This window comes from Mixophyes fleayi, chromosome 5 (genome assembly GCF_038048845.1).
Source record: "Mixophyes fleayi isolate aMixFle1 chromosome 5, aMixFle1.hap1, whole genome shotgun sequence".
NCBI lineage: Eukaryota > Metazoa > Chordata > Amphibia > Anura > Limnodynastidae > Mixophyes > Mixophyes fleayi.
The window spans coordinates 141,175,510-141,202,964 of NC_134406.1; the positions used below are offsets into that span (position 1 = coordinate 141,175,510).

The 27,455-nt window shown below is 41.2% G+C and overlaps 1 protein-coding gene across 2 annotated transcripts in view; it reads right to left on the reverse strand.

Moving 5' to 3' along the window:
* The window catches only part of CTNNAL1 (catenin alpha like 1), a 228,638-nt gene that overhangs the window by 74,729 nt on the left and 126,454 nt on the right, over positions 1–27,455 (reverse strand). For both annotated transcript variants that reach the window (XM_075212894.1, XM_075212893.1), the window contains exon 8: positions 4,160–4,246. In XM_075212894.1, coding sequence (XP_075068995.1) covers positions 4,160–4,246 — 87 coding nt within the window. The remainder of the gene's footprint in view (positions 1–4,159; positions 4,247–27,455) is intronic.

Below are 27,455 nucleotides of genomic sequence, written 5' to 3' on the forward strand. Positions count from 1 at the left end.
AAAATTAATCTGCTCAGAATTCCAGAACTATTATCTAAAACTGTATAATCTCCCTCAACCCCCCAACACCACGGGCCATCGGGAACAGGCAGAGCGTATAGATAAGTTCCTGGAAGACGCTCATCTCCCGAAGCTTACTTCCCAGGCTGCAGATCGTCCTAGTGAACCCATCTCCTTAGAGGAGGTAATGCAGGTTATTAAGGCTCAGAAAACAGGAAAGGCACCTGGTCCTGATGGGTTTTCGGCAGCCTACTATAAGAAATTTGCTGTTCTTCTGGCCCCTCAACTCTCCACTCTTTTTAACTCTATTCTAAAGGGCATACCCTGGCCTAGAGAATCTCTGGAGGCTCGGATAAGCCTGATCCACAAGGAGGGTAAAAAAGTCCATAATTGTGCTAGTTATCACCCAATATCCCTCCTTAACAACGACTTGAAACTATACGCCAAGATCCTGGTGAATCACTTAAACACTGTACTCCCCGGGTTAGTTCACTATGATCAGGTGGGGTTTGTCCCCGGAAGGCAGGCCAGGGATAACACAAGGAGAACTATTGACCTTATTCACATACTTAACACCAGGAAAACTCCCTCCATTATTTGATCCTTGGATGCCGAAAAGGCCTTCGACAGAATCTCCTGGCAGTTCATGACTCATACCCTCAAGCATTTCGGTCTGTCTGGGGATTTCTTGTCGGGGGTCCAGGCCTTGTATTCTCATCCCTCTGCTAAGGTTATGGTTAATGGTTCTCCTTCTGATCCCGTTTCAATAAGCAACGGCACCCGCCAAGGATGCCCACTCTCCCCTTTAATTTTCGCCTTGGTCATTGAGCCTTTGGCAGCCACTATCCGAGCCTCCCCAGATATCAGAGGAGTGGAGACAGGGTCTCTGGAGAGTAAGCTTTCACTGTTTGCTGACGATATACTCCTCACGCTCTGGCAGCCAAGAACATCTTTGCCCAACCTGTTCTGCCTCCTCTCGAGATATGGCGACCTTTCCGGGTATAAAATCAATATAACAAAATCCGAAGCCCTATTTCTTAATGTGCCTTCACAGGACTGCTGTGATCTCACCTCCCATTTTCACTTTAGATGGCAGAAGAAAAAATTAAAATACCTGGGAGTATATATAACCACCTCATATGAATCCTTATATCAGGAGATCTAACCAGCTCTCTTTCACAAACTCAAATCAGACATCTTCTCCTGGCGAACCCTAATCATTTCGTGGCTGGGCAGGATCATTGTTGTAAAAATGACTGTTCTCCCTCAACTTCTCTACCTTTTCCAGACACTGCCTGTGAGAATACCCCTAACTGAAATTTACTCTATGCAACAACACCTTTCTAAATTTGTGTGGCGGGGCAGGTCTCCCAGGCTTTGATTGGTACTACTCAAAAAACCTAAGGGCTGCGGAGGCAGGGGCTTTCCCGACCTCAAGGTCTACTACTGGGCGGCCCAGCTTAGCTCAATGGTCTCCTCATTTGCTCCTCCGGCATCTCATGCATGGGCAGACTTAGAGGCTGCCTATCTCTCCATACCCGGCCTATCTGGCCTTTGGGGCGTTCCTTCTGATATTCGGAAGGCCCTAACCAAACGTTTTCCAACTCTGGAGTTTGCGGCTCGGATCTGGGAGACCTGCAAGGGCCATCTCTCTATCTTTCCTAACCCTCTGCACATTATACCCCTGTGGCATAACCCCACCTTCCCTCCGGGAATGTCCCGATCTTTCTCTCTGCTATGGACCAGGGTGGGATTCCGATTTGCGGGAAGCCTTCTTGAGCGAGGAAGGCTTATATCCTATGACGCCCTCTGTTCCAGAGTCCCTAACTTTCACCCGCCTTTCTACCAATATCTGCAGGTTTGGCATTTCCTCCTGTCGGACAATTCACCTCACTCCCCCTCCCAATTTGAATCTCTCTGCTATTCTTCCCCTTTGCGAAGGGGTATGATCTCGTCCTTGTATAGTCTTCTACTGGAGAAATTGGTGCCTTCCGGGAACGCACATGAGAGGGAGTGGGAGAGGGATCTGTGCCCTCCCCCGGAGGAGGACTGCTGGGAGACCATCAGGCTGAATGTGGCCTCTAGTTCCATCTCCACATTAATTAAGGAAAATGCGTACAAAGTTTACTATAGGTGGTATCTCACACCTGACAGGCTCGCAAAGATGTACCAGTCAGCTTCTCCCGATTGCTGGAGAAATTGTGGTCATCGAGGCACCTTCGTGCATATTTGGTGGTCATGCCCTGTTATTTCCTCCTTCTGGGACAGGGTTTCGAGACTTCTTTCCTCCCTCCTCCAATGCCCTATTAGGAAGAATCCATGGTCCTTCCTACTCTGTTATCCTATACAGGACCTAGACACTCACTCAGCAAAACTTGCTTCACATGTCCTGGCAGCCGCTAGATGCCCGATTGCTAAATTTTGGAAACAGGCGGACCCCCCTCGCATCTCTTCTCTTAGATCATATATATGGTTCATTGCCAACATGGAAAAAATCACATCGCTACTGCGAGATAAAGATGACAAATTTCATCAAATTTGGGCCCCTGGCTTTATGCCTAGGGTCCCGGAGTTTTTTTTTTTGTTTTTTTTTCTTCCTCCAAATAATCTCCCCCTACACAATTCCATATAACATCGACCCCCTTACTACTTTAAAATACTCCCATGCAGACCTGATTGCGCTCCCTTCTGAAGGTGAACATGCTTTTCTTAATATAACCCATGAGACAGCCATCTCCCCCCCCCCCCTTGCCTACCCTACACCCCTTCAATGTCCACTACCTTTCCCTCCCGTCCCTTACCCATTACTAAATTGTTATATCGCAATACATTGGATATCTGCTTTGTGATCATTTCAAGCAAAATGCTTGTTGATTTCTGTTTATGTCATTCATACTTTATTATGCAATAAAATTCTGAGTTAAAAAAAAAAAAAGTTAACAATCTAAGTTATTCTGTCATGTCTAAAACTGACCCACACACAGGCTGATCCGCTGCTCAACCCAACATATGAGTAGCAACACTGCAGGATCACTTCCAGCTCCATTGCAGTCAATCAGGTGATGATCACACACAGAGGCCAATGCATTCCAATATCCTGCCAATTTCCCAGTATAAGCTGTGATATTACAGCATGTATTGACAATAACAACAAACTTCAAAAGTTGTAATTATCTGTCCTTCACAGTTATGAAATGACAAAACACAGGTACATTCAAATAGCTTGTACATGGATGCTTGCCCTGCAGTATGGTATATTCATCATGATCTCCTTTTACCACTCAACCAGTAATCCAAATAGGGGTTAGAAACCCTGATAAAGAAAAGTGCCGAAAGTACGCGTGAAAATTTAACATTGGGTTTAACATGGATGCAAGACAATAACACATAATGCTTCTATGTCCTTCCAAGGATCACTCTGAATATTCATGGGTACTGTTCACACTTCAATAAATCCTATTTTCTGTTGGTTTTCCCTACAGCAGCAGACTCACCTTTGGTCTCTCTGATATAGTATAAACCAACCTGGCTGTTTAGTGCTGGACATGTTGTGGATTTGGGACGGGGGCAAGCTTCCTATTTTAAACTTTTATTACATATTGCATGTGAGATAGATAGGCCTAGATGGATATGTTTGTGTAAGTCACATCAATATTGAGCAACTTGTTTAGAGGGTTTGGAACAAATGAAAAGAGAAAGGATCGTATGTTTTCTCTCGAGTCCTTACTGGCTCAGATATTTGGTATAGCTCTGAGCAAAGCTAAACGAAAAGAAGTTGGTAAACCTGAGCTAATTAAGGTTATTGTGTATGCGGCCCAAATAGCCTCAGCAAATAGTATAATTTACAGATTGCATTCAATTGGATTTTGATTGTAAGTTGGTATGGAAATGCTATCCAGCAGCAATTAAGATGTTTTGGAAGAGATAAGTATGCTAGGCTTTTGTTTAGATATTTTTCTGCAGACCTATCTGTGAATAAATAAGCCACAAAGCAACTGGCTTTAAACAGTGCATTTTCATTATTTATTACCATAAAAGAGTGCAAAACAAATCAAAAGACACTGCTCTCACTGCCCATGAAAGAAAATGTTTTCATAAATTCTATAAATGAAACAAAGTTTCAACATCTTACAGTACAAGAATAGCACACACAACTTACTTCTCGTTTCAGTTCTGTAATGCACTGACATGTTTTCAGTATAGCCAACTCCATGTCTTCCATAACATCTTTTGTCTTTTGGGCTTGCTGCAAAAAAAATAAATACATTTATGTTAGCTCAACATCAATCTTTTTTATTTGAAAGACACAGATAAACAGATCAAGAAACAGTATAAGTCTTAAAGTATGTGCATCTTATTTTCTTAGCACCACTTATACGTTTCTGTTATTTTTGTTTCTTAAATTAAATCTATTTTGAGTCACAATATTCTGCAAGGTTATATTTGTTCATCTATTGGGCCAAAGACTAAGGATTCTCAAACTGAATCCATATTTCAATTGAATTCGACACCACAACACATTGCATACCAGACCAGCACTGACATTTCCAGTGCCCCCTGCCAGAATATGTGCAGTGAAAAATATTTGGATTTTCGGCACAGACAGGCTGATCCCAGTAACTGTTTCACCGGCCCTGATTGAAAAGTTGATTATAAGAATTAAAATTATTGACACGATTCATGTAAACTTCTCGTACTTAATTTGAATTCATTCATTTGAATGAAGGGAACAAACAATGCTCCTTATTGCACTGTTTTAAAGTGTTTTGCGTTACTCGGGTGCAATGATGGGTAACCTGAAACACTTTGGGGGTCGCATGGTGCATCCCTCTAATCTTCAAATGGACCACACATTACCCTTAATCTCAGGAGTAAGTTGAAACAATATAATTAATAAAAAATAGACAACTATCTGTAATAACATCAGCAGATATTTTAAACACGTGTTGCAAGCTATAAAAAAATCTGACCCCAATGCCCATCACTAGTGATTGTAGCTTCACTAAAAAGTTATTTTGTAAACCAACTGTAAAATTAGATCTGTTTATCACAGACCATAACATTAATTCATTTGTAGAAAAAAGCTGTTTATAGTAATTTCTTGTTTAAGAAAGAGATGGGTTGCTCCTTTTTATATGCACCAAGTATTTGGCAAATAACTAAATGCACTCTATTACTATGGACAGCAACCAAAAAGCAATACAATCTTATTTAACCATAGTAAATATTTATATGAAGTTATCTTGTAAAATGAAACCCTGCTAAGCATAAGCCAATGTAAACCAAATAAAATTGCAAAGCATAATTGCTTATATACTGAAGTGCATAATAATATGTTTTGTTATTGGCAAGTTGGAGTTGTCTGCAAACATTAAGCAGTATGAGTGAATGGGTTTTATGGTACAAAAATCTGGGAAAATTTTTAAATTTTCCACATTGTTTTCAGTGTCCAAACAAGGTGTTAAAATAATGGGGTGTGCTATGTTGTAGGTCACTTGAATCCTATAGGACAGATAGAGATATATATATATATATATATATATATACACACATATATATACACACATATACACACATATATATATATATATATATATATATATATATTTATTTTAATTCTTATGTTTAGTGTTCAGAAAAGATATGGAGATGGGTTACACAAAAACAAAACAAAAAAAAAAAAAAAAAAGGGGCCCGATTCATCAAGACACGCTTTCATTTTTAAACGAACGGAAACTGGCCCATTCAAAAGGAATGGTGTAGTCGTGTTGTTTAGTGCCCACGTTTCAGCCTACAATTAAAAATAGAGGACACATCTGGACGATTTTTAACTATGGTTGGACTTTTAGAAGACAAACCGGTGACTATAGTCTTCCTATATGCCCCTAACTCCCATCAAATTCCTTTCTTCAAGTCACTATGCAAGGAGATACAGAAAGTCCGTAGAGGCCATTTAGTCCTGCTGGGAGACTTTAACCTGACTTTAGACCTAAAATAGACCAGTCCAGACCACTAAGATCAGCAGGAGCTGACCCAACCCTTGGACCTTCTACCACTTTTCGTGAAATATTAGCGGAGCAAGACCTATATGACATTTGGCGGGTTCAGTCTACAAATGTACGAGAATATACCTACCATTCTGGGGTTCATAACACACACTCCAGAATAGATATGGTCCTGACAGATAAACGGACACTTCAACACACCAGTACTATTAACATACTCCCTATCACATAGTCAGACTATGCCCCGATAGAGTGGTCCTGGAACCTACAACCAGCTAAAATTCCCCCGAGACATTAGCGGATGTCGGCCTACCTACTTACCTCTTTGGAACCCAGGGTCGCTCTTTCGGAAGCGTTGTCACAATACATTCAGACTAACAACCCATACAATACATCTCTTTCCACTCATTGGTGTGCACTGAAAGCAGTCCTGTGAAGCTCAGCCAACCAAATAGGCACTCGCTTAAAAAAAGCAATACCTTTCCCATCAACGAACTCAAGTCCACTCTAACTACTCTAGAATTATAAAACCAGACACGGCCCTCCAAAGCCATCCAAAGAGAAATAAATTATGTTAGGAAGCCACTCAATATATTTTTCATATCCCGTATTAAATCAGCTCTCACTAAATTGCATCAGAAATTCTACTCCACAGGCAACAGAGCCAGCCGGCTCTTAGCCCGTAAACTTAGGGGTAAAAAAAAAGACAGAAAACTCTTCATGACTTTAAGGGCAATAAGATCTACAACCCCGATGAAATAGCAAATCAATTCGCTAAATATTACGCCAATATTACTTTATAACTTGCAGGATGACAAAGACACAGTGCAACCAAGCAGAACTCTCCATATCTACTTTCCTCCACCACCTTAACCTCCCTTCATTAGATGTAAATAGTTTGGAGCTACTTAATCTTCCTTGGTCCCAGCGGGAGGTTGAAGAGGTCATCAAACGCCTCCCAAAAGACAAAGCCCCTGGTCCAGATGGTTTCGGTAATGCCTTCTACACCACGTTTTGATCAGAGCTGGCACCGCTTCTCACCAATCTTTATAACAATGTTTTGACGGGCGGTAGCTTCCTAGCCGAGATGTTGGAGGCACAAAAAATAACTATCCCCAAATCTGGTAAGGACCATTCTGATTGAGACAGACCTATAGGGCTACTCAACACTGACCTAAAAATTTATGCTAGGTTGATAGCTGACCATCTTAATCTTTTTTTACCACAGTTGATCCATCCGGATCAGGATGGCTTCATATTGGGTCATCAGGCATCAGATAATAGGCGTCGCATTTTGGATGTTGTGGACCTCCTGTCTAGGATCGGAGAGGAGCTTGTTATGCTTTCTCTGGATGCAAAGAAAGCTTTTGATAGGCTCCACTGGCTTTACATGAAAGAAGTATTACTTAAATTTGGTATACAGGGAAATATATTATACTCCATATTGGCCCTATATCAGGGACCTTCTGCGAGGGTATTTAGTAACGGTTTCCTATCTTCCCCTTTCCCTATTACCAATGGAACAAAGCAGGGGTGCCCCCTCTCCCCTCTGATGTTTGTTCTGGCCATAGAACCTCTAGCACACACAATTAGACAGGCCTCAAACTTCCCGGGTATTACTCTTCACTCCTATACACACACAAACGGTGTCTGTTCGCAGACTATGTATTCCTATTTGTTGTCAGCCCAGAGACCTTGTTGTCAGCCTTGAAACATATCTTGGACAGTTATAGTGCGGCCTTGTTCTACAAATTGAACATCACTATATCTGAGGCCTTCCCTATCAACATACCACAATCCTCACTATCGACCCTGCAAAAGCCATTTCCTTTTGTTTGGGTAAAGGACTATCTGCCCTATTTGAGTATACACATTCCACCTACTCTATCTACAATATTTGAAATTAATTTCTCCCCGATTTTTCTCCTTGGTCAAGAATTGGATTAACTTTGAGGTCTCCTGGCTGGGCTGCATAGCTGCCTTTAAAATGATGCTGTTACCCAAACTTATGTATATTTTTCACACTATACCATATATTGTACCTAAACGATTGATGGCCCGCTTTCATACACTAATGATGACATACGTGTGGAGACAGAAATGCCCCCTTCTCACCTACAAACATATGGCTATATCTAAGCAGTGTAGAGGTCTGATGCTTCCCAACTTAACTCACTACCAAGAAGCCTGTATATTGAGCAATCTGCGGTATTGGGCACTTCCCACAGCCTCTAAGCCAATGATTGACATTGAAAGGGCCCTGTGCCCTAAATATCCTCTATCGGACCTTCTCTGGACTCCCAGGCCCACCCGCCACTTAGCGGTCTATAGACTACTGTCCACCTCAGATGCCATGCAGGTATGGGACAGGGTTATTGGGTTACATACAGATATTGCACTTCCATCCCACAATCTCTCCCTTCAAGCAGTATACAAACTCATTCCAGATTTAAATCTCACTACCTGGAAAGGCAGGGGGATCGCCTTCCTATCAGATTTGCTTGCCCAGAGCCTTTTTCTTCCCTTCTCTCTGCTCCAAGATAGTTATACCTTACCCTCATCGGAGACCTATAAGTACATGCAAGTTAGGCACTGGGTGATGACTGTCTCTAAGACCGCTCCCACCACCTGCTTTAGATAGACTGACAAAGGGTGCCAATGTAGGCGGAATAAAGTTTTGATAAATACCTCCTCTCCTTAATCTCTTCCACTAAAGCCCCAGACCAATTTCGGTTGGAAGCAGATGTGAGCATAAGCTTCACCCCACAACAATGGGAGAAAATCTATGTAACTTCCCATCGCATGTCAAAATGCATCAATCACACAGAGTTGCAGGTCAAACTCCTCAATTGGCTATATCGTACCCCAGACCGGCTACACAAGATCTGGCCAAACCAATCAAAATTGTGCTGGCGCCAATGTGCTCAGGTAGCCGATGTCTTTCACGTCTTCTGGACATACCCATTACTTTAGTCACTCTGGGGCCAGGTATTTGCCATGATCGCCACTGTTTTAAAAACCACAGTTGCTCCAAACCCCACCTTAGCTCTTCTTCCTGTATACCCAACTTCCATTCCTAAACAAGACCGATATCTTTTGAGGCACATATTGATAGCTGCTAAAGCGACAATAGCCCAAAACTGGAATTCTCCCACCTCCCCTACTATTACCTGAATCATTTACAAGATTCAGTACAACTTTGAGATGTAAACAATAGACATGCCATTAGGAGATGGTTTAGGTGGCATGAATATGTCACAGATGGCCCTGGGGCACCCCGAGACAATCCGGACTCCCCACCATTCCCCTCTCCAGTGGCCCTCATAGAATTCCCTCAGCCCAAAGAACAGACTACACCCTCCAGCACCCCTGCCATGCTGGGAGTATTTTCAGACTGTCAAAATGAAGGTTAATGTGTTTTGATGTATACTTGCACTCTTCTGTATGTATATTGCTGATTTTATAAGCCTTGCTTCAACTGAGTGACTCCTTCCCACCCTGCATGGGGTTCCCCCATGTGTTCCTCCTTGTGTCATTTCCCCTCTTTTCAACAAAAAACAAATGGAAATTGGGCATACTCAACGATTGTTTTCAACTAGAAGAGAACCTTAAGTAGAGCAGGTCTACGTATGCTCTACTCATACGGCACTTCCATATTGCAGGATAAGCATGCACTATCACACACCCACCCATAGACAGCATGTGAGCAGGGCTTTCTCACCTCTTTGCCTGTATTACCCAGTATTGTCTATTACTACATTTGGCCCCAATTGTAAAACGCTACGGAAGTTGCTGGCGCTATAAAAATAAATTATACATATACATACACAAACAAAAATTCTGCAATAAGTGCTCAAAAATGAACTTTACTCTGAAATTGAGCTACTCCGATTAAACACACTACAATCAGCAATTGAGCAATCTAGAAATGGAAATACAAATAGAGCAAGAGAGCACTCATTGTGTAGTATTACTAAACACTATGAATTAAATATTTTCCAATATAAACTGCGTACAATTAAGAAATGGAATAAGACTTATCTGTAATCTTTATAGGCCAATCTCCAAATAGAGCCAAATCCAATGATAAATAAGATATAGGCCTATAAAAATTGAAAAAAAGCTGCAGCAAGTGGCCACACGTGTGGAATCGTTTCCAAAAGTATTTATTCAAAACAGCAGTTAAAAACTCTTACAATAATAAAATAGTAATGTAGCTTATCTTAACCATCATTTGTTAAGGAAAAGTTTCTGCTGGGGCACCTGTGGGCGATGTTTTCCAGGGTAATGGGTTAAAGCATTATTATAACTAGATAAGTTTGCGGAACTATAAGTCTCAAAAAGCCCTGGCATCCACTGAATGCATGGTTTACAAGACTATTATAGACTTCTGCAGTAAGCCACAGGCCCTGAGATATACACATCAACTGTTAGCAAATACATTTGTAAGCACGGAGTGGTGATGCAGAAAATGTATGGTTCCAAACATACTTCTGTATGTAACAATATTTATACATCAAACATCCTTATTATTGTTTAAATAATCAAAATGGTTCCATTTAAACCTATGGAGTGGTAGTGAGCAGTTTATAGTTACATAGAAAAAGCAGGTTCTTCCAATATACTCCTGCTCACACAGTTGCTATGATAACAAGCAGTTACATACAAGTACTAAGGAAACCATTAGATGTAAAGAAATAGTGACACTTCACATGAAGAAATATAAAGGGAAAAAAAATAAAATAAAGATACAGACAGGAATAGTGATCATAAGACCAGAGTTATTAAAATAAAAAGGAATAAAGGAAAAAATATTCAGACAGAAAACAGAAGAAACCAACAATAAGGCTTCATACCAAGTGGGCTTGGCTAAAGCTTTAAAAGGCTGCCCCAATCAACTTGCCCTCCACTAAAATAACCTCAGAAATCCAGTCATAGCTCATTCAAGGTTTGCACTTGTTGTTCAGATCAAACATAAGAATGGGGAAGAGACGTGACCTAAGTGACTTTGACCTGTAATGATTTTTGGTGTCAGGGTGGTTTGAGTATATCAGAAACTGATCTTCTGAGATTTTCACATACAATAGTCTCTAGATGCTACAAAGAATGGTGCACAAAACTAAAAGCATTTAGTAAGAGGCAGTTGGGTGTTAATGAGAAAGGTAAGAGTCGCACGGCCAGAATAGTTCAAGCTGACAGGAAGGCAACTGTAATGCAATACAGCAGCGATATGAAGAATAGCATCTCTGAACACACATCAAAACTTGAAGTGGATGGGCTACAGCAACAGAAGACCACACCGGTTCCATTTTTGTCAGCTAAGAACAGGAATCTGAAGCTACAGTGGGCACAGGCTTACCAAACCTGGGCAGTTAAAGAATGAAAAAAACGGCAACTGCTCTGATGAATCTCAATTTTTGCTGCTACATGCAGGTGGTAGGGTCAAAATTTACTGTAAACAACAAGAATCCATGGATCCAACCTCTTATGTCAATTGTGCAGGCTAGAAGTAGTGTAATGGTGTGGGGAGTGTTTGTCTAGTGCTCATATCATATTAAAGTACCTAATGTGTGCTGCTTAAATGTCACAGACTACTGGGTTATTGCTGCCAACCATGTGCATCCCTTTATGGCCACAGTCTACCCATCTTCTAATGACTACTTGAAACAGGAATCATGCCATGTCACAAAGCACACGTCATCTCCAATAGCCTCCACAGTCACCAACTCTCAATTCAATATTGCACTTTTGGGATGTGATGGAAAGGGAGATTTGCAGCATGAATGTGCAGCTGACAAATCTGCAGCAGCTGTTTGATCATGTCAACATATGTAATGGGGCATACTCCGTTCTAGGAAGATGTACCTAATAAAGTTGCAATTGAGCATATGAGTGTATTATATATCGATCACAAATAAAAAGGGGCGCCCATCATAGTGTAGGATATTTAATACACTGTTCGCCCCAGGACCTATTTAGTGGGTGTTCCACCTGGCTGTTTATACTTGTCACCTGGCTCTTGCAGTCTATAGGACAAACAATTTACATTCAGCAATGTGAGCATTGCAGCCAGAGTGTGTTAGACGAGTGAACACCTGTCTGACCAGTCCAGGCAGAGGTACCACTGCCAAGCAAGAAAAAATGAAATTATATTTATATATATATATATATATATATATATATATATATATATATATATATATATATATATATATATATATATATATATATATATATATATATATATATATATAGTGTGTGTGTGTGTGTGTGTAACCTGCAAGAGGGCAATAACCTCCAGTGTCTTTATACATAAGTGATTGCACTTATGTATAATTATGAATAATTATAATGACAAAAAAAAAAACGGAGGTTATTGCTAAGTATTACACTGCCCCCACCTGCCTGCATCTTAATACCACCCGGCTGGCAAAATTTTCTGGGGAGGACACTGAATACAATTAATTAAATTTCATATAAAGGCAAGGTAACTGCATACAAAAAGGTAAATTAAAATAGACTTATCTGATATCAATCTGTGAACACAAGAAATGGACACAACAGACTCAAAACTGCAGTCAAGATCCAAAAATTCGTACTAGTCCTTCTGGATCTCAAGTATGAGGGAGGTCCCTGTTATGCACAGAAATAACTCCCTATACTTTTTATTATATATATATAAAAAAGAAAAAAAAAAAGGATGTTAATTTGATCAAAGCATGTTGTCCAAAAGCTGTACCGTACTTATCCAAGACTTGAAAGTATTGCCATTTCATGTGTTGCTGCTGTTTATTGTTGACAAGCTGGAGAATTAAATGCAAATAGCTTTCCTATAGTATTTCATGTTGAGCTTAGTAAAATATTGCATATATATTTTCAATGCTTTGACATTTGCAGTACTCTCAGTGTATACAGTAAGTACTATAGAGGGGAACATTCGCCCGTAATAAGGTTCATAAATACTGCACCTCAAAATACTTGAAAATCTTAATTTTCACATCAGAGAATGTTTAAATGCAAAGAGTATTATATATGTTGTATTCAAAAAAATACTATGTACTGACGCAAACTATTTATTTTATTTCTTGCGAGCCACATATTGCCATTGGAATATTGAGTTTGCTTATTTTAGAGAGCAAAAAAAAAAAAAAAAAGCATACACGTGGATAAGGCATTCTGAACTGCAGTAAAAACAGTGTGCTACTAAATTCATACTTGTTTATTTACATACAGATTAGGAACAAAGTGTTTATCGTAGGCAACAAACAAGCTCTGAACGGCATTACCATAAAAAGAAAAAAAAAAAAACAATAATCCATATTTCTATTCAATAAGCTATATTTTCACAGCAAATAATAAATTTCAAATTAAAGAACATTTTTCTCATTTTATTGTTTTGTTGTTGCTCTAGATACAGCAGATTAATTCCTACAATTTCTACTGTTTAATACTTATTCCGGATGCTGTTTTATATAGACAAATTTCCAGTCAGACAAATTGAGAGGCAAATAAGATGTTAACAAAAAGAAATAAAATCATAACACTACTCAACAGCCATTTTGCACCTGACATAATATATATCAATTTACATGTAATTCTGTGTGTAGAATACAAATATGCCTTCAGTAATTTGATGTCACGAAAGGTTTTTAAGATGAGAAAAATTTAAATTTGAGAAGTAAAAAGTATTTAAATCACGGTAAGTGCTCGGCAAGAATGTGTGTATGTTCTGATGTTAACAGTTTAATTAAGGTTGTGCACCGGCCACTTTTAGGGTTTTGTGTTTTGGGTTCTGATTAGCTTGAGGTTTTGGGTTCTGATTTGTTTTGCCAAAACACTTGACGAAAGGTTTTGGTTCTGATTTAGGGTTTTGGGTTCTTATTTATTTTTAAAAAAGCATAAAAAGGGTTAAAATCAAGTTTTTTGTTTATTTTTGAATCCTACGCTATTACTAACCTCAATAACATTCAATAACAATCATTTCCACTAATTTCCAGTCTATTCGGAACACCTCACACCTCACAATATTGATTTTAGGTACAATATTTGATTTTTTGGTACAGCAGCAACAGTGAACGTATTTTGAAATAGCAGTACCTATTTTTTGGTACAGCAGCAAGAGTGAACGTAGTTTGGAATTGCAGTACCTATTTTTTGGTACAGCAGCAACAGTGAACGTAGTTTAATATCCGATACGCATCTATGTGGACTGCGAAGTGGAGTGGCCCCGGTACCCAATTTGGTACCGGGGCCACAATATATCACCCTCAACTGGTCTGAATTCCACTGCACATATGGCTGCTCCTACATCCTCTGCAGCATATAGAGGGTGTAGTTCGAGCGCGTCACTACCTCTTGTTTTTGACGACCATGGTACAAAGCATTCATCATTGAGATCCCATCAAGTATGTCAAAGACAGACAGTGTCGAAGTGTTATTTGTTGACTTTGTGAACAAAAAAACTGTCCCTGTTGCAAATCTTCGTGCATTGAAGAGTGACTTTCATTTAAAGGCTCAAGCTTTCAAGTGTAGTGTTTATAACATCATTACACCAACAGGTAAAAATCCTTTTAATTGGGATAATGGAGCCACAAAGGAAATTGCACATATGTAATGCCCGCACAATGTTACTGGCGTTGTCTGACACCACAAATCCCCAGGAGAGTCTAAGTGGGTTAAGCCACTGAGAGATTATTTCCCTCAGTTTCTGGACTGATGCACCACTGGACTCAGCAAGGACAGAGCACTGGACTGATGCACCACTGGACTCAGCAATGACTTTTTTGATTATTTTTTTTTAAATATTTTTGTAGAATTTTTCTTTTTTTTTTTTCTTTTTATGGAAGAATTTTTAATACTTTTAAAATAAATATGCATTTAGCAGAACAAAGCACAGGACAAAAGCAGCGCTGGACTCAGCAAGGACAGAGCACTGGACTGATGCACCACTGGACTCAGCAATGACTTTTTTGATTTTTTTTTTTTAAATATTTTTGTAGAATTTTTCTTTTTTTTTTTTCTTTTTATGGAAGAATTTTTAATACTTTTAAAATAAATATGCATTTAGCAGAACAAAGCACAGGACAAAAGCACCGCTGGACTCAGCAAGGACAGAGCACTGGCAAAAGCACCAGTGGACTCAGCAGGACAGAGCACAGCACAGCACGAGAAATAGCAGGACAGAGGACCACCTAACACACCCTCCCTCTTCCCTGATCAATGCCCGAGTGAAGATGGCGGCGGCAAGCGGGGAATTTAAAGGTTTCGAGTATCGCGAGATCCGACAGAGGGATTATGACTCAGAGCCTCGTATTAAGTTTCGGAATCGGCGGGAATACCCGGACAGTGCTCGGATCTGACTCGGATCCGCACTGTTCGGGGGGGGCTCGGATTGAGTCCGCTCATCCTTAAGCTTAATGACTGAGTTTGGTGTTCAGCACAATACTAGTGAGTGGCAACGGTTTATTGATTCCTCGAAGAGTAGTGTGAAAGCAGTGTTACTCCATAATGTGAACAAACTACCTTCAGTGCCTCTGGCTTATGCAGCAGACATGAAAGAAACCTATGAAAGTATGGCTGTGTTGTTGGAGAGAATCAAGTATGAAGATCATGGAATCTTTGTTGTGACTTAAAGGTAGTTGCACTGCTGTTAGGTTTGCAAAGTGGATTCACAGAGTACTGCTGTTTTCTGTGTCTATGGGACAACAAAGACACAAAATATCACTATATCACAAAGAAGTGGCCAGAGAGAGAAACCTATGTTGCTGGAGAGAAAAACACTAAGTACAAGCCATTAGTTGAGAGGAAAAACATTTAACTTCTGCTTCACATTAAGTTGGGCCTCATGAAGAATTTCTTGAACGCTCTGGATAAAAGACGTTTTCCCTGACAACCTGTGTAGTGTAAGTGATGAACAGGGGAAACGTTTTCACAAAGACATACTGACAATGGAGAATCGCTGCCAAGGACCATGGGACCCTGCAATGATTGGGGACTACCTCTGATTTCTTTCTAGAGAGACCAATGAGACACTGTACAATGCACACTATAAAGCTTAAAAACCCACATGGAATTGGCCTGTTAAAGTTGCGTGCAATCAACGCACCATCATGCACATTACTTGGTGGTCCCTAGGTTAGATAATCGGGGTTGTCTACCAGGATATTGTTGCTTTTAGTAGAAGGCGGCCACCTGTACTAATTACAACCAGTCCAAGCACCGCATCACTGTGATACAGAAATGGGCAGCCTATGAGGTACTCCGTGCTGGGCTGATTGCTTTAGTAAAGTGTAGCAAAATCGGATGATCTTCCCCCATATTATTTACAAGCTGAGCTCTCATAAGCACACAGTGTTTTACCACCCCCCTTGGTGCAGCAGGTGTAAGGAAAAAAAAAAAGGGATGTTGAATAGATGGCTGTTTATTTTATTACATGTTTAGCCATGCAAAATAATTAACAAAATATATACTTATTTATTCTACTTTCATCCTTTCCACCTTCATCTTTATTCTGCCCTTTTATTTTGGGGTCATTTTGCCCTTTTTGCCTTCATCAGTGTAGATTCACAAAATTATCAGAGGAGAATTTCTTATATAAACTCTCCTCTAATTTGGTTGAACCTATCGGAGTTCAGATACATGAATACATTGTAAAAATGATAGAATTTTCAGACCACACAGTTTGAAGCTTTAAATTAGAACTGACAACAAAGCCTACATGTGTGCCCTGCAAATTTTTTTTTTTTTTTTAGACATATACAATAGGACTATGACGCATTAAAAAAAAAAGATTATGTAAAGATTCCCCCCCCCCCCCCCAATTTGGCTACTTTACACAGAGAATCAAATCAAAATACGCTGTGGATTACATTAAATGTAATCACTTTACATGTAATATTAAAACTACATTTAATTTTTTTTCTTATATTAGTGTTTTGTTTTTTTTATATAAATTTTATTTACTGTACAAGACTTAGGCAACCTGTTGTTCTCTTGTGGTTGAACCACAAGTTCCAGCAGATACCGTCAGATTACCTGCTGGTGCGATATCCCAGTTGTAACTGCCCAAAAGAGCTAGGAGTAGCCCCTTAAGATTCAAATGTGGTTAGCCCTTGAAATAGAGAATTACATTGAAAACCTCAGTTAAAGTACCACAATCTGTATAATACATAAAACACCAAACTGAAAGTTGAGTCATGCACAGTGCAACTGGTACATTTACCACTCTATAACCCTGCATACCTCCCTCAGAACTAATAGATGTGGCATTTTACTAAGCATATACAATACATTTCTTTCCGCAGCAGTGCAGTCTGTGATGCCAATGCAGAACATTGCAGAGAGCATCAAATGCCTCCGCCGGCTTGCCTTCTTCCCATAGCGCATCCTGGTGCCATCTCTTCCACAAACAACATACACGCATGATGTAAAAGAAAATGTAATTCATCAGATCCAGGCCACCTTCTTCAATTGCTCCATGGTCCAATTATGGCACTCACATGTCCACTGTAGGCACTTTCGGCGGTGGACAGGGGTCAGCTTGGGCAACCTGACCAGGAAGAGGCATAAAGGACAGTTTGCCAAAGACTGTTAAGGGAGAGACCGATACGTTCTCCGGGAGTCTGCAGGCTCCTGCTGCAGACAGGGTTAATTCTCCACACTTCTCTGCACACAGAACACAGGTTCACTCATGGAGCACATGGGTGTGATTAATTTCTGGTTTAGCTAGTGCTGGAGAGGAAGCATAAATACCTAGGTTTGTGTTGTGGGGCGGACCACCAATACCAGACAGTGACCAGTGTCTATTGAGGAAACTAGATGTTTAGCCAGAAGCAGGTTCACAGGAAATTGTAAAATACTTTGGTTTGTTTGCAATAAGTTACAATCTTAGGAGAGACAGTCAGACAGCCTCCATTGGGAGAAGTGCAGAGTTTGGGTTGGTTGATTCACACATAGGTACAGTCGCAGCAATGTCACAGCAACTCAAAAATCAACATTTTTACCTGCATCATCTCCCATCAAGATAATGTCCTAATGATGTTGGAGAAGATTCAACTCTACGCAAATGGAGGACGAGGTAATACTTTACTTTTTAACAGATTTGCAATAGGATCGCCTTAACTCTGAACTATCTGTTTTGCCTTCACAGTTTATACATAAGTTTAAATGCTGGGGTTTGGTGGGATTTTTCGGTCTTCTATATACATTCACCTGTTCTAAATACAATTACTTTTACGCTATCCATCTATGGAGGCTTTGAGCAAACCTAGGGAGGTGTTTTAACACCCTTTTGCCAGCTGTCATATTTCAACCTCAAATGATGTGATAAGACTGTCACACACATTGCTACTAGATACTGTACAAAAAGATTTAAAATCACATCTCCTTAAGATTAAGGCTGGAGACACACTACAATACATTACTCCCGATGCGATTTCCTTAACAATTTTACCAACTGGGAAAAAAAAGCAGTACCAAAAGATCCAGCACAATACACACCTCTTCGATTACTTAGAGCAAAGCAATAGGAACTACATAGTATAACGTACATATCAGTATGCAGATGTGACGCACGGTGCACCAACGCAATCAGCAATTTTCTCTAAATTGCAAATGGCTAATCTAGAATACATAAAATGTCAAATAAAAACTATCAATGGCACAGACACAAGATGTCCCAATGAAAGTAAGTGCCATACTGTCATTCACCGGACTGTGAGTGCCTCTTCTCCCGTTGTTAGGAACCGTGGCCGCCCGCCATCCTGACGGTCTGCGCATGCGCAGCCTCTATGAACTCTTCAGACCTGTTGCTTTTAGTTAATTGGCTGATCAGGCAACACTCCCTATTTAAAGCCCCTGTGGTCAATACCTCGTAACCTGTTCTTGGAGTCTCATTCCCTGTGAGTCTCTGAAGGTGTTCCTGTGTTTCCTCGTGTCCTCAGCTCCAACTGATTCCTCGCTACTGCATTACCGGTTTCCAGACCGCTTCAACTCTCCTGTGTTTCATCGTGTCATCAGTCCCAGCTGATTCCTCGCTACTGCATTACCGGTTTCCAGACCGCTTCAACTCTCCTGTGTTTCATCGTGTCATCAGTCCCAGCTGATTCCTCGCTACGGCATTACTGGTTTCCAGACCGCTTCAACTCTCCTGTGTTCATCGTGTCTACTATTCCTGCTGACCTCCGCAAGAATCATCATTGCTCCTCTCGTGTGATGTTCTCTGTCTGTGTGCTTCACAGACACGGATTACCGCTACCACTCTCCTGTGGTCTCTACTCGTGTCGGCGTTCAGCCGCTCAGCTATCCGTGTTTCTCTCGTGACAGCCTGCTCAACTGAACCGCGGTATGCTTATCTTTTATTGACTTTACCAGCTTATTGCATATCCGCTTGGACTGTGTTCTGCTCATCTACGGAGTCCTCTATCTCACAAAGTTATAGATGCTATTGACTTTGTCTCATATGTCCTGGATCTCAGTAGTGACTTTGTATCTCCAAGCAGCGCTAGTCATTTGCTATTGTATTATATATACCATTGGAATCAAGTTCCTTGTGCTCTCAGTGTTATCTTTGATGCTCCATTCATCTACCCTAGTGCCTATCCTCACCTATATATGCAGTGGTACAACTTGCTGAACGCAGACCACTGACTCCCTGTGTCCTATTGGCACCAGTTACAAGTTTCCTCACTACAAGCAGTGGTACAACTTGCTGTACGCAGACCACTGACTTTCCTCACGTCTTCACGTCCATCAAGATCCTCGTGTTCATATTGTTTAACTCATAACCTGTTACTGCTAGTCATAGACTTTCCTCGAGCATCCTCTCACCATATGCTGATTCTCCTGTTCCGCTAGTCACCCTGCTACCAGAAGACCACTGTGTGCATACACTAGTCTGGTAAGACTACATCTGGTGATATCCTGGGCAAAGACTCCTAGTGCCCGTGACACATACTCAGTAACTGTAAATGTAATAAAAAAAAAAAACTAGATATGCCCTCTCTGTTCTACGTGCAACTTACCCGTAGAGGCCTGCCCTGGCAGATCGCAGGCAGCTGCAATAATTCACAAATGAATCCAGAATCAGTAAGAGAAACCCAAAGCAATAAATCCGAAAAAGCAGGACTCAGACAGAGGAAAGAGCTCAACAAAGAGACCAGGATGATATAGAGGAGTCTGGGGCTGCCCCTAGCACAGAGACAATGCAATCTGCACCCATGTCATCCTCACCGTGGCAATGAATGGCGTTCTGACAGGTGGAAGGTAGAGTCAGTCATGAGTGCATACACACTGCAGGATTGGAACAACATTGCTCCATCACTTAACAAGAATTTTAGCTCAGTTTAAAAATCTCGTTCAATGATATGATGGGCTTTGGAACGACAATCGTTCCTCGTTGCATGGTACACACTACTGTGATATCGGCCAACTGGTCGTGTATTGTCTGATTGGCCCGATGATAGGCTGGGTACACACTACTGTTTTTTCAGCCGAACAGGAAAACTCTGGGAGTAGATAAAGGGATTATAGGGAAAAGAAAGCATACAGCATTTTATACCGAGTGGTGAGTTCTGCAAGCAAACTTTCTAGCCACATTAAAAAAACTAGCAAAATTGAGAATTATACTCACCGTTAAATTCCTTTCCTTGACATACTCCATGGCAGCCCTTACAATGGGTTAATATCCTGTCCAGCTTAGTGTAGACATGAAGAAATTTGTCCCACCTGGATCCCATATAAGGCAGCTCCTGCTCCTCCTCAGTGTCTTTTGTAACTTCCCAAGCCGTCCTATAACATAAAAATTAGAAAAAGGGTGGAAAAATATAGGGCTGCCATGGAGTAGGTCAAGGAAAGGGAATTAACGGTGAGTATAATTCTCAATTTTCCTTTCCCAACTCCATGGCAGCCCTTGCAATGGGATATACCAAAGCAGTACAATAGTCGGGAGGGCAATAAAAACAAACACCTTAATACAGTCAAACAAAAATGTATTTATACCATTTGCTGGAGAATCTCTTTCTCCTAAACTGTGTCTCTGTAGATGCTGAAACGTCAAGCAAATTATGCTTAGAAAAAGGAGTGCATCAACGACCATCCGGCTGCCTTACAGATTTCGGTTGCCGATGCCTGGGCTCTATGTGCTCAGGAGGTCGCTACTGCCCTAGTTGAATGCGCCTTCAGTATCTTAGGTACCTCACATGCCCCTTCCCCCTGTAGGCCTTTACAATCACTTCTCTTATCCAGTTCGCCAATGTGGGTTTGGATGGGGCATGTCCTTTGCGAGGACCTTCAGAAAGTACAAATAGATGCTTTGTCTTCCGAAGATTTTTCGTCTTGACAATGTAAGTAGATATAGCTCTCACTACATCTACAGTATGGAGTCGTCTCTGCTCACTATTAGTGGGATAAGGGTAGAGAGATGGTAGTACCAATTCTTGAGTGATGTGGAAGGAAGAGACAACCTTGGGTAGATACTCCGGGTTCTTCCTCAAAATCAATTTATCTTCATAACCGTTCAGTAAGGGTTCTTCTCACCATAACGCATGTATGTCCCCTATAAAACAAGCTGAAGTGATAGCCACTAGAAAGAGCACTTTCAGAGTGAGCCATATGAGAGAAATATCCTGCAATGGTTTGAAGGGGTTAGCGGTTAGGGCGTCCAGGACAATATTAAGGTCCCAAGGAGCTAAGAATGGTTTCACTCTTGGTCGTAACCTCTTCAGTGCCTGAAAGAATTGGAAGACGAGATCCTGAGATGACAACTTGGTATTAAGAAGTATGTTAAGAGCAGATATTTGCATCTTTAATGTGGATGATGCTAGTCCTTTAACGAAACCATCTTTAAGGAACTCTAACACATCTAGAACACTGACGGACATGGGATCCAATTCTGTAATAAATTATAGATGAATTCTTTTTTTCTTGCCTGAATTAGAATGTCTATTACCTTGTCTGAAACATCCTTGGATCTCAATAGTCGCAGCTCAGTCTCCACGCCATCAAACCAAGAGAGTCCAGATTTGGATGCAGAACCGGACCCTGATGTATGAGATCTGGTCTGACCAGCTACAGGCATGGATGTTCCAGCAGCATCCTCCGTGCTACCGCGAAACAAGGGCGACACGGCCACGCCAGGTGGACTGCTATCATCTCCACCCTTTCTTTCCCTATCTTGCCGAATACTTGAGGGATAACTAGAAAGGGAGGAAACACATACCCCAGCTTGAAGTTCCACTGAATTGACAGTGCATCTATCCCTAAAGCCCTGTTGTCTCTGTGACGGGAGTAGAAGAGAGGTACCTTCGTATTGTTCCCTGTGGCCATCAGGTCCATTTCTGGGGTTCCAAACCTGCGCCGTATAAGCTGAAAGATTTCTTCGTGCAACTCCCATCCTCCTGGATGGACTTGATGTCTGCTTAAATAGTCCGCCATCGCGTTGTCTTTGCCTGCCACGTGAAGGGCTGGGAGAGATTTCAGGTTAGTCTCTGCCCATGCCATCAGTGTGGTTATTTCGGCCAGCATTACTCTGCTCTTGGTACCACCCTGCTTGTTTATAAAGGCTACTACAGTCCTGTTGTCTGAGAATACTCGCATATGTTTGGCTTGTAGATAGGACTGGAAGTACTGGACTGCACGCCAGACCGCTTTCATCTCCAAAATGTTCCCCTGGAGAAGTCTCTCTCCTTCTTGCCAAGTGCCCTGCTTGACCATACCTTGCATGTGAGCACCCCAGCCTATTGAACTGGCGTCTGTGTTAAAAATACACCAGTCTGGTATCGAGAGAGACACCCCTTGCTTTCTCAAGCCTCGGTGCTGCCACCAATCCAGGGAATGTCTTGCAGACCTTGAGAGGTTGATTTTGGAATCCAGAGACCCCACTGTATGATCCCATTCTGCAAAGAGGCTTGATTGACAAGCTCTCATATGCCACCTTGCGCATGGAAGGATTCCTATTGTTGAGGAAAACATTTCAAGAAGACGAAGACACGTTTGTGCAGAAATTTGATGTTGAACCTGAACTTGATGTGCCAGCGACTCGATTTTGTCCAACCTTTCCCAAGAGACACAGACCTTGTCCGTTCTTGTATTTATTTGCACTCCTAGAAACACAAGTTGTTGCAAGGGTATCAGATGGCTTTTTGACACATTGATTAGCCAATCGTGCAGTTGCAGAAACCAGATTACTTGTGATGTAACCTCTAAGGCTGCTTCTTCTGACTTTGCCGAAATCAGGATATCGTCCACATATGGCCACAAAGCTATTCCTCCCTTATGGAGTGCTGCTATGAGAACTATAAGTACCTTGGTAAATGTTCTTGGAGACGTGGAAAGGCCAAACGGAAGACAAGTAAGTTGGAAGTGGCGCTCTTGAATGCAGAACTTTAGGAATTGCTGGTGATGGATTGGGATATGAAAATATGCATCCTTTAGGTCTATTGCTGTCATAAAATCTCCTGTTTCCATTGCCTTGAGGATTGAGTTGATAGACTCCATTCGAAAGTGTTTTGCTTGCACATAGCAATTGAGGGCTTGTAAATCTAATACCGTTCTGAAAGCACCTGATGCTTTCTGGGCGAGGAACAGCTTGGAATAGAATCCCATGTTTTCCTGATTTTCCGGAACCTCCGCAATAGCCTTTGTTTCCACCAGACCTTTTAGGTTTTCATTTAATGCCTGCTGTTCTAAGGTGGATGTGGGACTTCTTGACTGGACAAATCTGTTTCCTTTTGGACGAGTATGAAATTCTATGGCTTATCCCCTGGTGACTATCTCCTGGACCCATTTGTCTTGTGTAGTCTCATTCCAAATTTCTGCACGTGAAATCCTGCTGCCCACCGGAGTTAGTGAAGACTGGATCTGCACAGTCATTGGGTTCTTTGCTGTCCTTGTCTCCCCTTTCCGAAAGGACTGTCTTGCCATATTATCTTGGTGTCTGGAATACTATCTCCCAGGCCTATAGGTATGGACTTATTTAAAGTGTTGCCTTGGAGAATAAGCTAGGTCTCCCTTTTCTGTCTTGTGGTAGACGATTAGCAGTACCACTTGCTAGCCTCTGCATCAGATCAACCAGTTTCTCCCCAAACAAGAAATTACCTTCAAATGGAAGCGCCGACAGACGACATTTGGATTGGTGGTCTGATGCCCATGGATGTAACCAAATCGCCCTTCTCGCTACAATTGCAGAGGCCACGCTCTTGGAAGAGAACACAATCGTATCCAATGGGGCTTCACACAAGAAATCAATGCTTTTCTGCATAACCTCTAAGGACTTTAGAAGGTACAATCTATTTATTCTATCTTCAACTTCTGTATGCAATGTGCTGGCCCACAACCTAAGGGCTCTAGCTACCAAAGCCAAGGCTATCACAGACTTGAGTTATGCCTGAGGAAATGAACGATTTCCTGACGGAAGATTCCATTCTCCTATCCATGGCGTCTTTCAATGGTCCCCCATCATCTCATGGGAGAATGGTTCTTGAGGATAAGCCGGCTATGGCTGAATCCACTTTAGGTACCGAACACCATCTAAGCATATCTTTATCCTGGAAAGGGTACATGCGGTTCAGTCTCCCTATGATAGGATGACTCTTGACTAAGGCTTACCAATCCTTAGTGATCAAGTCTTTTATCAACTTCTGGGTATGGAACACTCTAGATTTCACTTGGTGTTCTGAAAACCGCACATCCTGTGGTTTGACCGGAGTGGTCGGTTTCTTAATGCCTAGAGATTTGTTAATATTCTTGAGTATAACATTTACGGTATCCAAATTAAACATTCTGGGATCCTCTTTCACCTCAGCCTCACTATCCCACTCCTGAAGGGAACTGAATGTTTCAGAGGATGGCCCTGGTCTCACATCCTGCATCTCTTCTGCTATTGGAGTCCAGTCCCTTTTTGCCCCCTGCTGTGGGACCTGAACATCTTGTATGGCCTTCACCATCCAAGAAAAGAACTGTTTGAATTGTTCAGGAGGGCAAGGTTCTATTGTTTCAGGGCTACATGACACACATAACGGATCAATGCAATCTTTCGGCAATCGGCCATCACATGATGCACATACCCAGTTCTTAACTTTACATTTCCTTTTTCCCTGCACAAGCTCCACAGAGGTACTGTAAACAATAGAAAAAAGGTACTAAATAAGCTATTCTAAAGTACACAAGCACCTACTTCTAAGGGCTTACCTTGGGGTGGTCCTTCAGCTTTTTTGGGGCGGGTTCCTGGTCCATAGTGCACTGTATCCAGACAGCTTCTAGGTCCTGCAGCATACATCCACCTATAGCCAACCATGAGCCTCATATAATGGGAATCAGTTGCTTAACACAGGTACCTGCCCTGAAATCATCAGAGTGTGTCCATAGCAGGGGTAACAATTACCACCTGTCTTCGTCCTGACAGGTGGAATGGTAAACAGAGCCAGTGCTGCTGATAATCCGCACAGCATTCTATGCACGTGCATCCTGTGCGCCTCTCTTACATCCTTGAGGCACAGTTCCACGATCCCCAGACAGCCCACGCTGCAGGGAACGTTCCAGTCCCGACACACGCCCCACTGAAGTGTGTGACAGCAGCCTTATAAGGAAAGCCAGAAACCTCATGTAAGCCCTCTCGGAAAAAACAACAAAACAAAAAAAACGCTACACTACACCACCCTGTCATACACATACAGAGACACGAAGAAAAGACACTGAGTAGGAGGAGCTGCCTTATATGGGATCCAGGTGGGGCAAATTTCTTCCTGTCTACACTAAGCTGATCAAGGTATTAACCCATTGTAAGGGCTGCCATGGAGTTGGGAAAGGAAATTTTTATACATTTATACTTTAATATTTACATTAGACAAATACAAAGGGAAAACAAGAGTCACTTCAAGTAACTGAGCTTTACCAGGACTTCGGAGAGGTGACAATGACATGGTAAAAATTCTTACCCCTGACATTTCTGTGTACCCTTTTGGCATTAGCCATATTTAAGGCACATTTTTAATCTCCCTTCATATTTTTTAAAAATAAAAAAAAATTGTATTATATTATATATACAAATATTATAATATCTAATATATAAATGCTTAGTGGCGTCTGTCTGTGTGTGTGTGTGTGTGGAAAAAAAACCCAAGTTGCAGCGCCACCTGCTGGGCAGAGTTATACACTGACCTACTAAATTCTTAGTGTGTGTGGGAAAAAAAATTCAAAAAAGGGCTGAAATTTGGTAGGGCTCAAACTCATTTTCGTGAGGTAATTTTACCTCATGAACACACATGTGTAGAGGCGTGCGTTAGTGTGTGTGTGTGTGTAAAAAACTATTTTCTCAGAAAGGGCTCATCCAATTGACCTGAAATTTGGTATACTGACATTATTTGACAAAAAAATTAGAATAGTCAAGTCAGTTAACTTCCATCATCCCCCCTTTCCCCCGTGGGAGGGGTAGTAAAGGCTAAATTTACAAGTTGAGGGGTCAAACTCATTTTCGTGAGGTAATTTTACCTCATGAACACACATTAAAAAGGCCGCTTGCGTCGGGAACTAACGCTCTTCCCCTGAGGAGGCCTGGGCTAGGTCCAAATGCATGACAAGAACCTTTTTAAAGACCTTAAGTAGCTTGATTTGACTAGAATGCATGAGTATCATGCACTGGTTAACTATATATATATATATATATATATATATATATATATATATATATATATATATATATATATATATATATATATATATATATATATATATAGTGTGTGTGTGTGAGTGTGTGTGAGTGTGAGTGTGTGAATATATATATATACACACACACACACAGACATACACACAAACATATATACACACCTATAAAAGAAAAATGGAGGAGGAGGCGCACAATAGTGTAGTATATTGATATAATATTGGGATCACACAAGAACCCACAGTAGGACCGGAAACACCAGTGGAGAGGAAACCAGGAAACAAAAACTGTAATAGAACATCCAATGTGTAGGTGTAGAATACAAGTTACAGCTTATTCTCAAACAGAGTCACAGTGGGTGAACTCGCAGAATTTCCATATATTAAACACCCAGAACACACTTATGCAGATGTATGCGTACCAGATAGCAAAACTTTTAAGCTTTGTGTACGTAGATATCCTTCATCTGGTCACAAACGGGTCACACGACTGGATACATAACTGTCAGCCTTTAGTCTCCTCTCCTCTGTCAGATGTTATTAAGGAGCCGCCATATATATACACACACACCTCTTAAGATGTATCCATCAAGAAAAGGTCATGACCAATTACATGCAGACTAGAAGTAATACAAAAGGTTTTCTATACCAATGCAAACTAGGATTTTAATGTTATTAATGTTATCACAATGTGAAGGAACAAATTATTTAGGCATTATAGCTACTGAATAGTTATTAGAGTCTGACAGCACTGGCCTTATATCATGAAGTGCTATTCAAAGCATCACATTACCC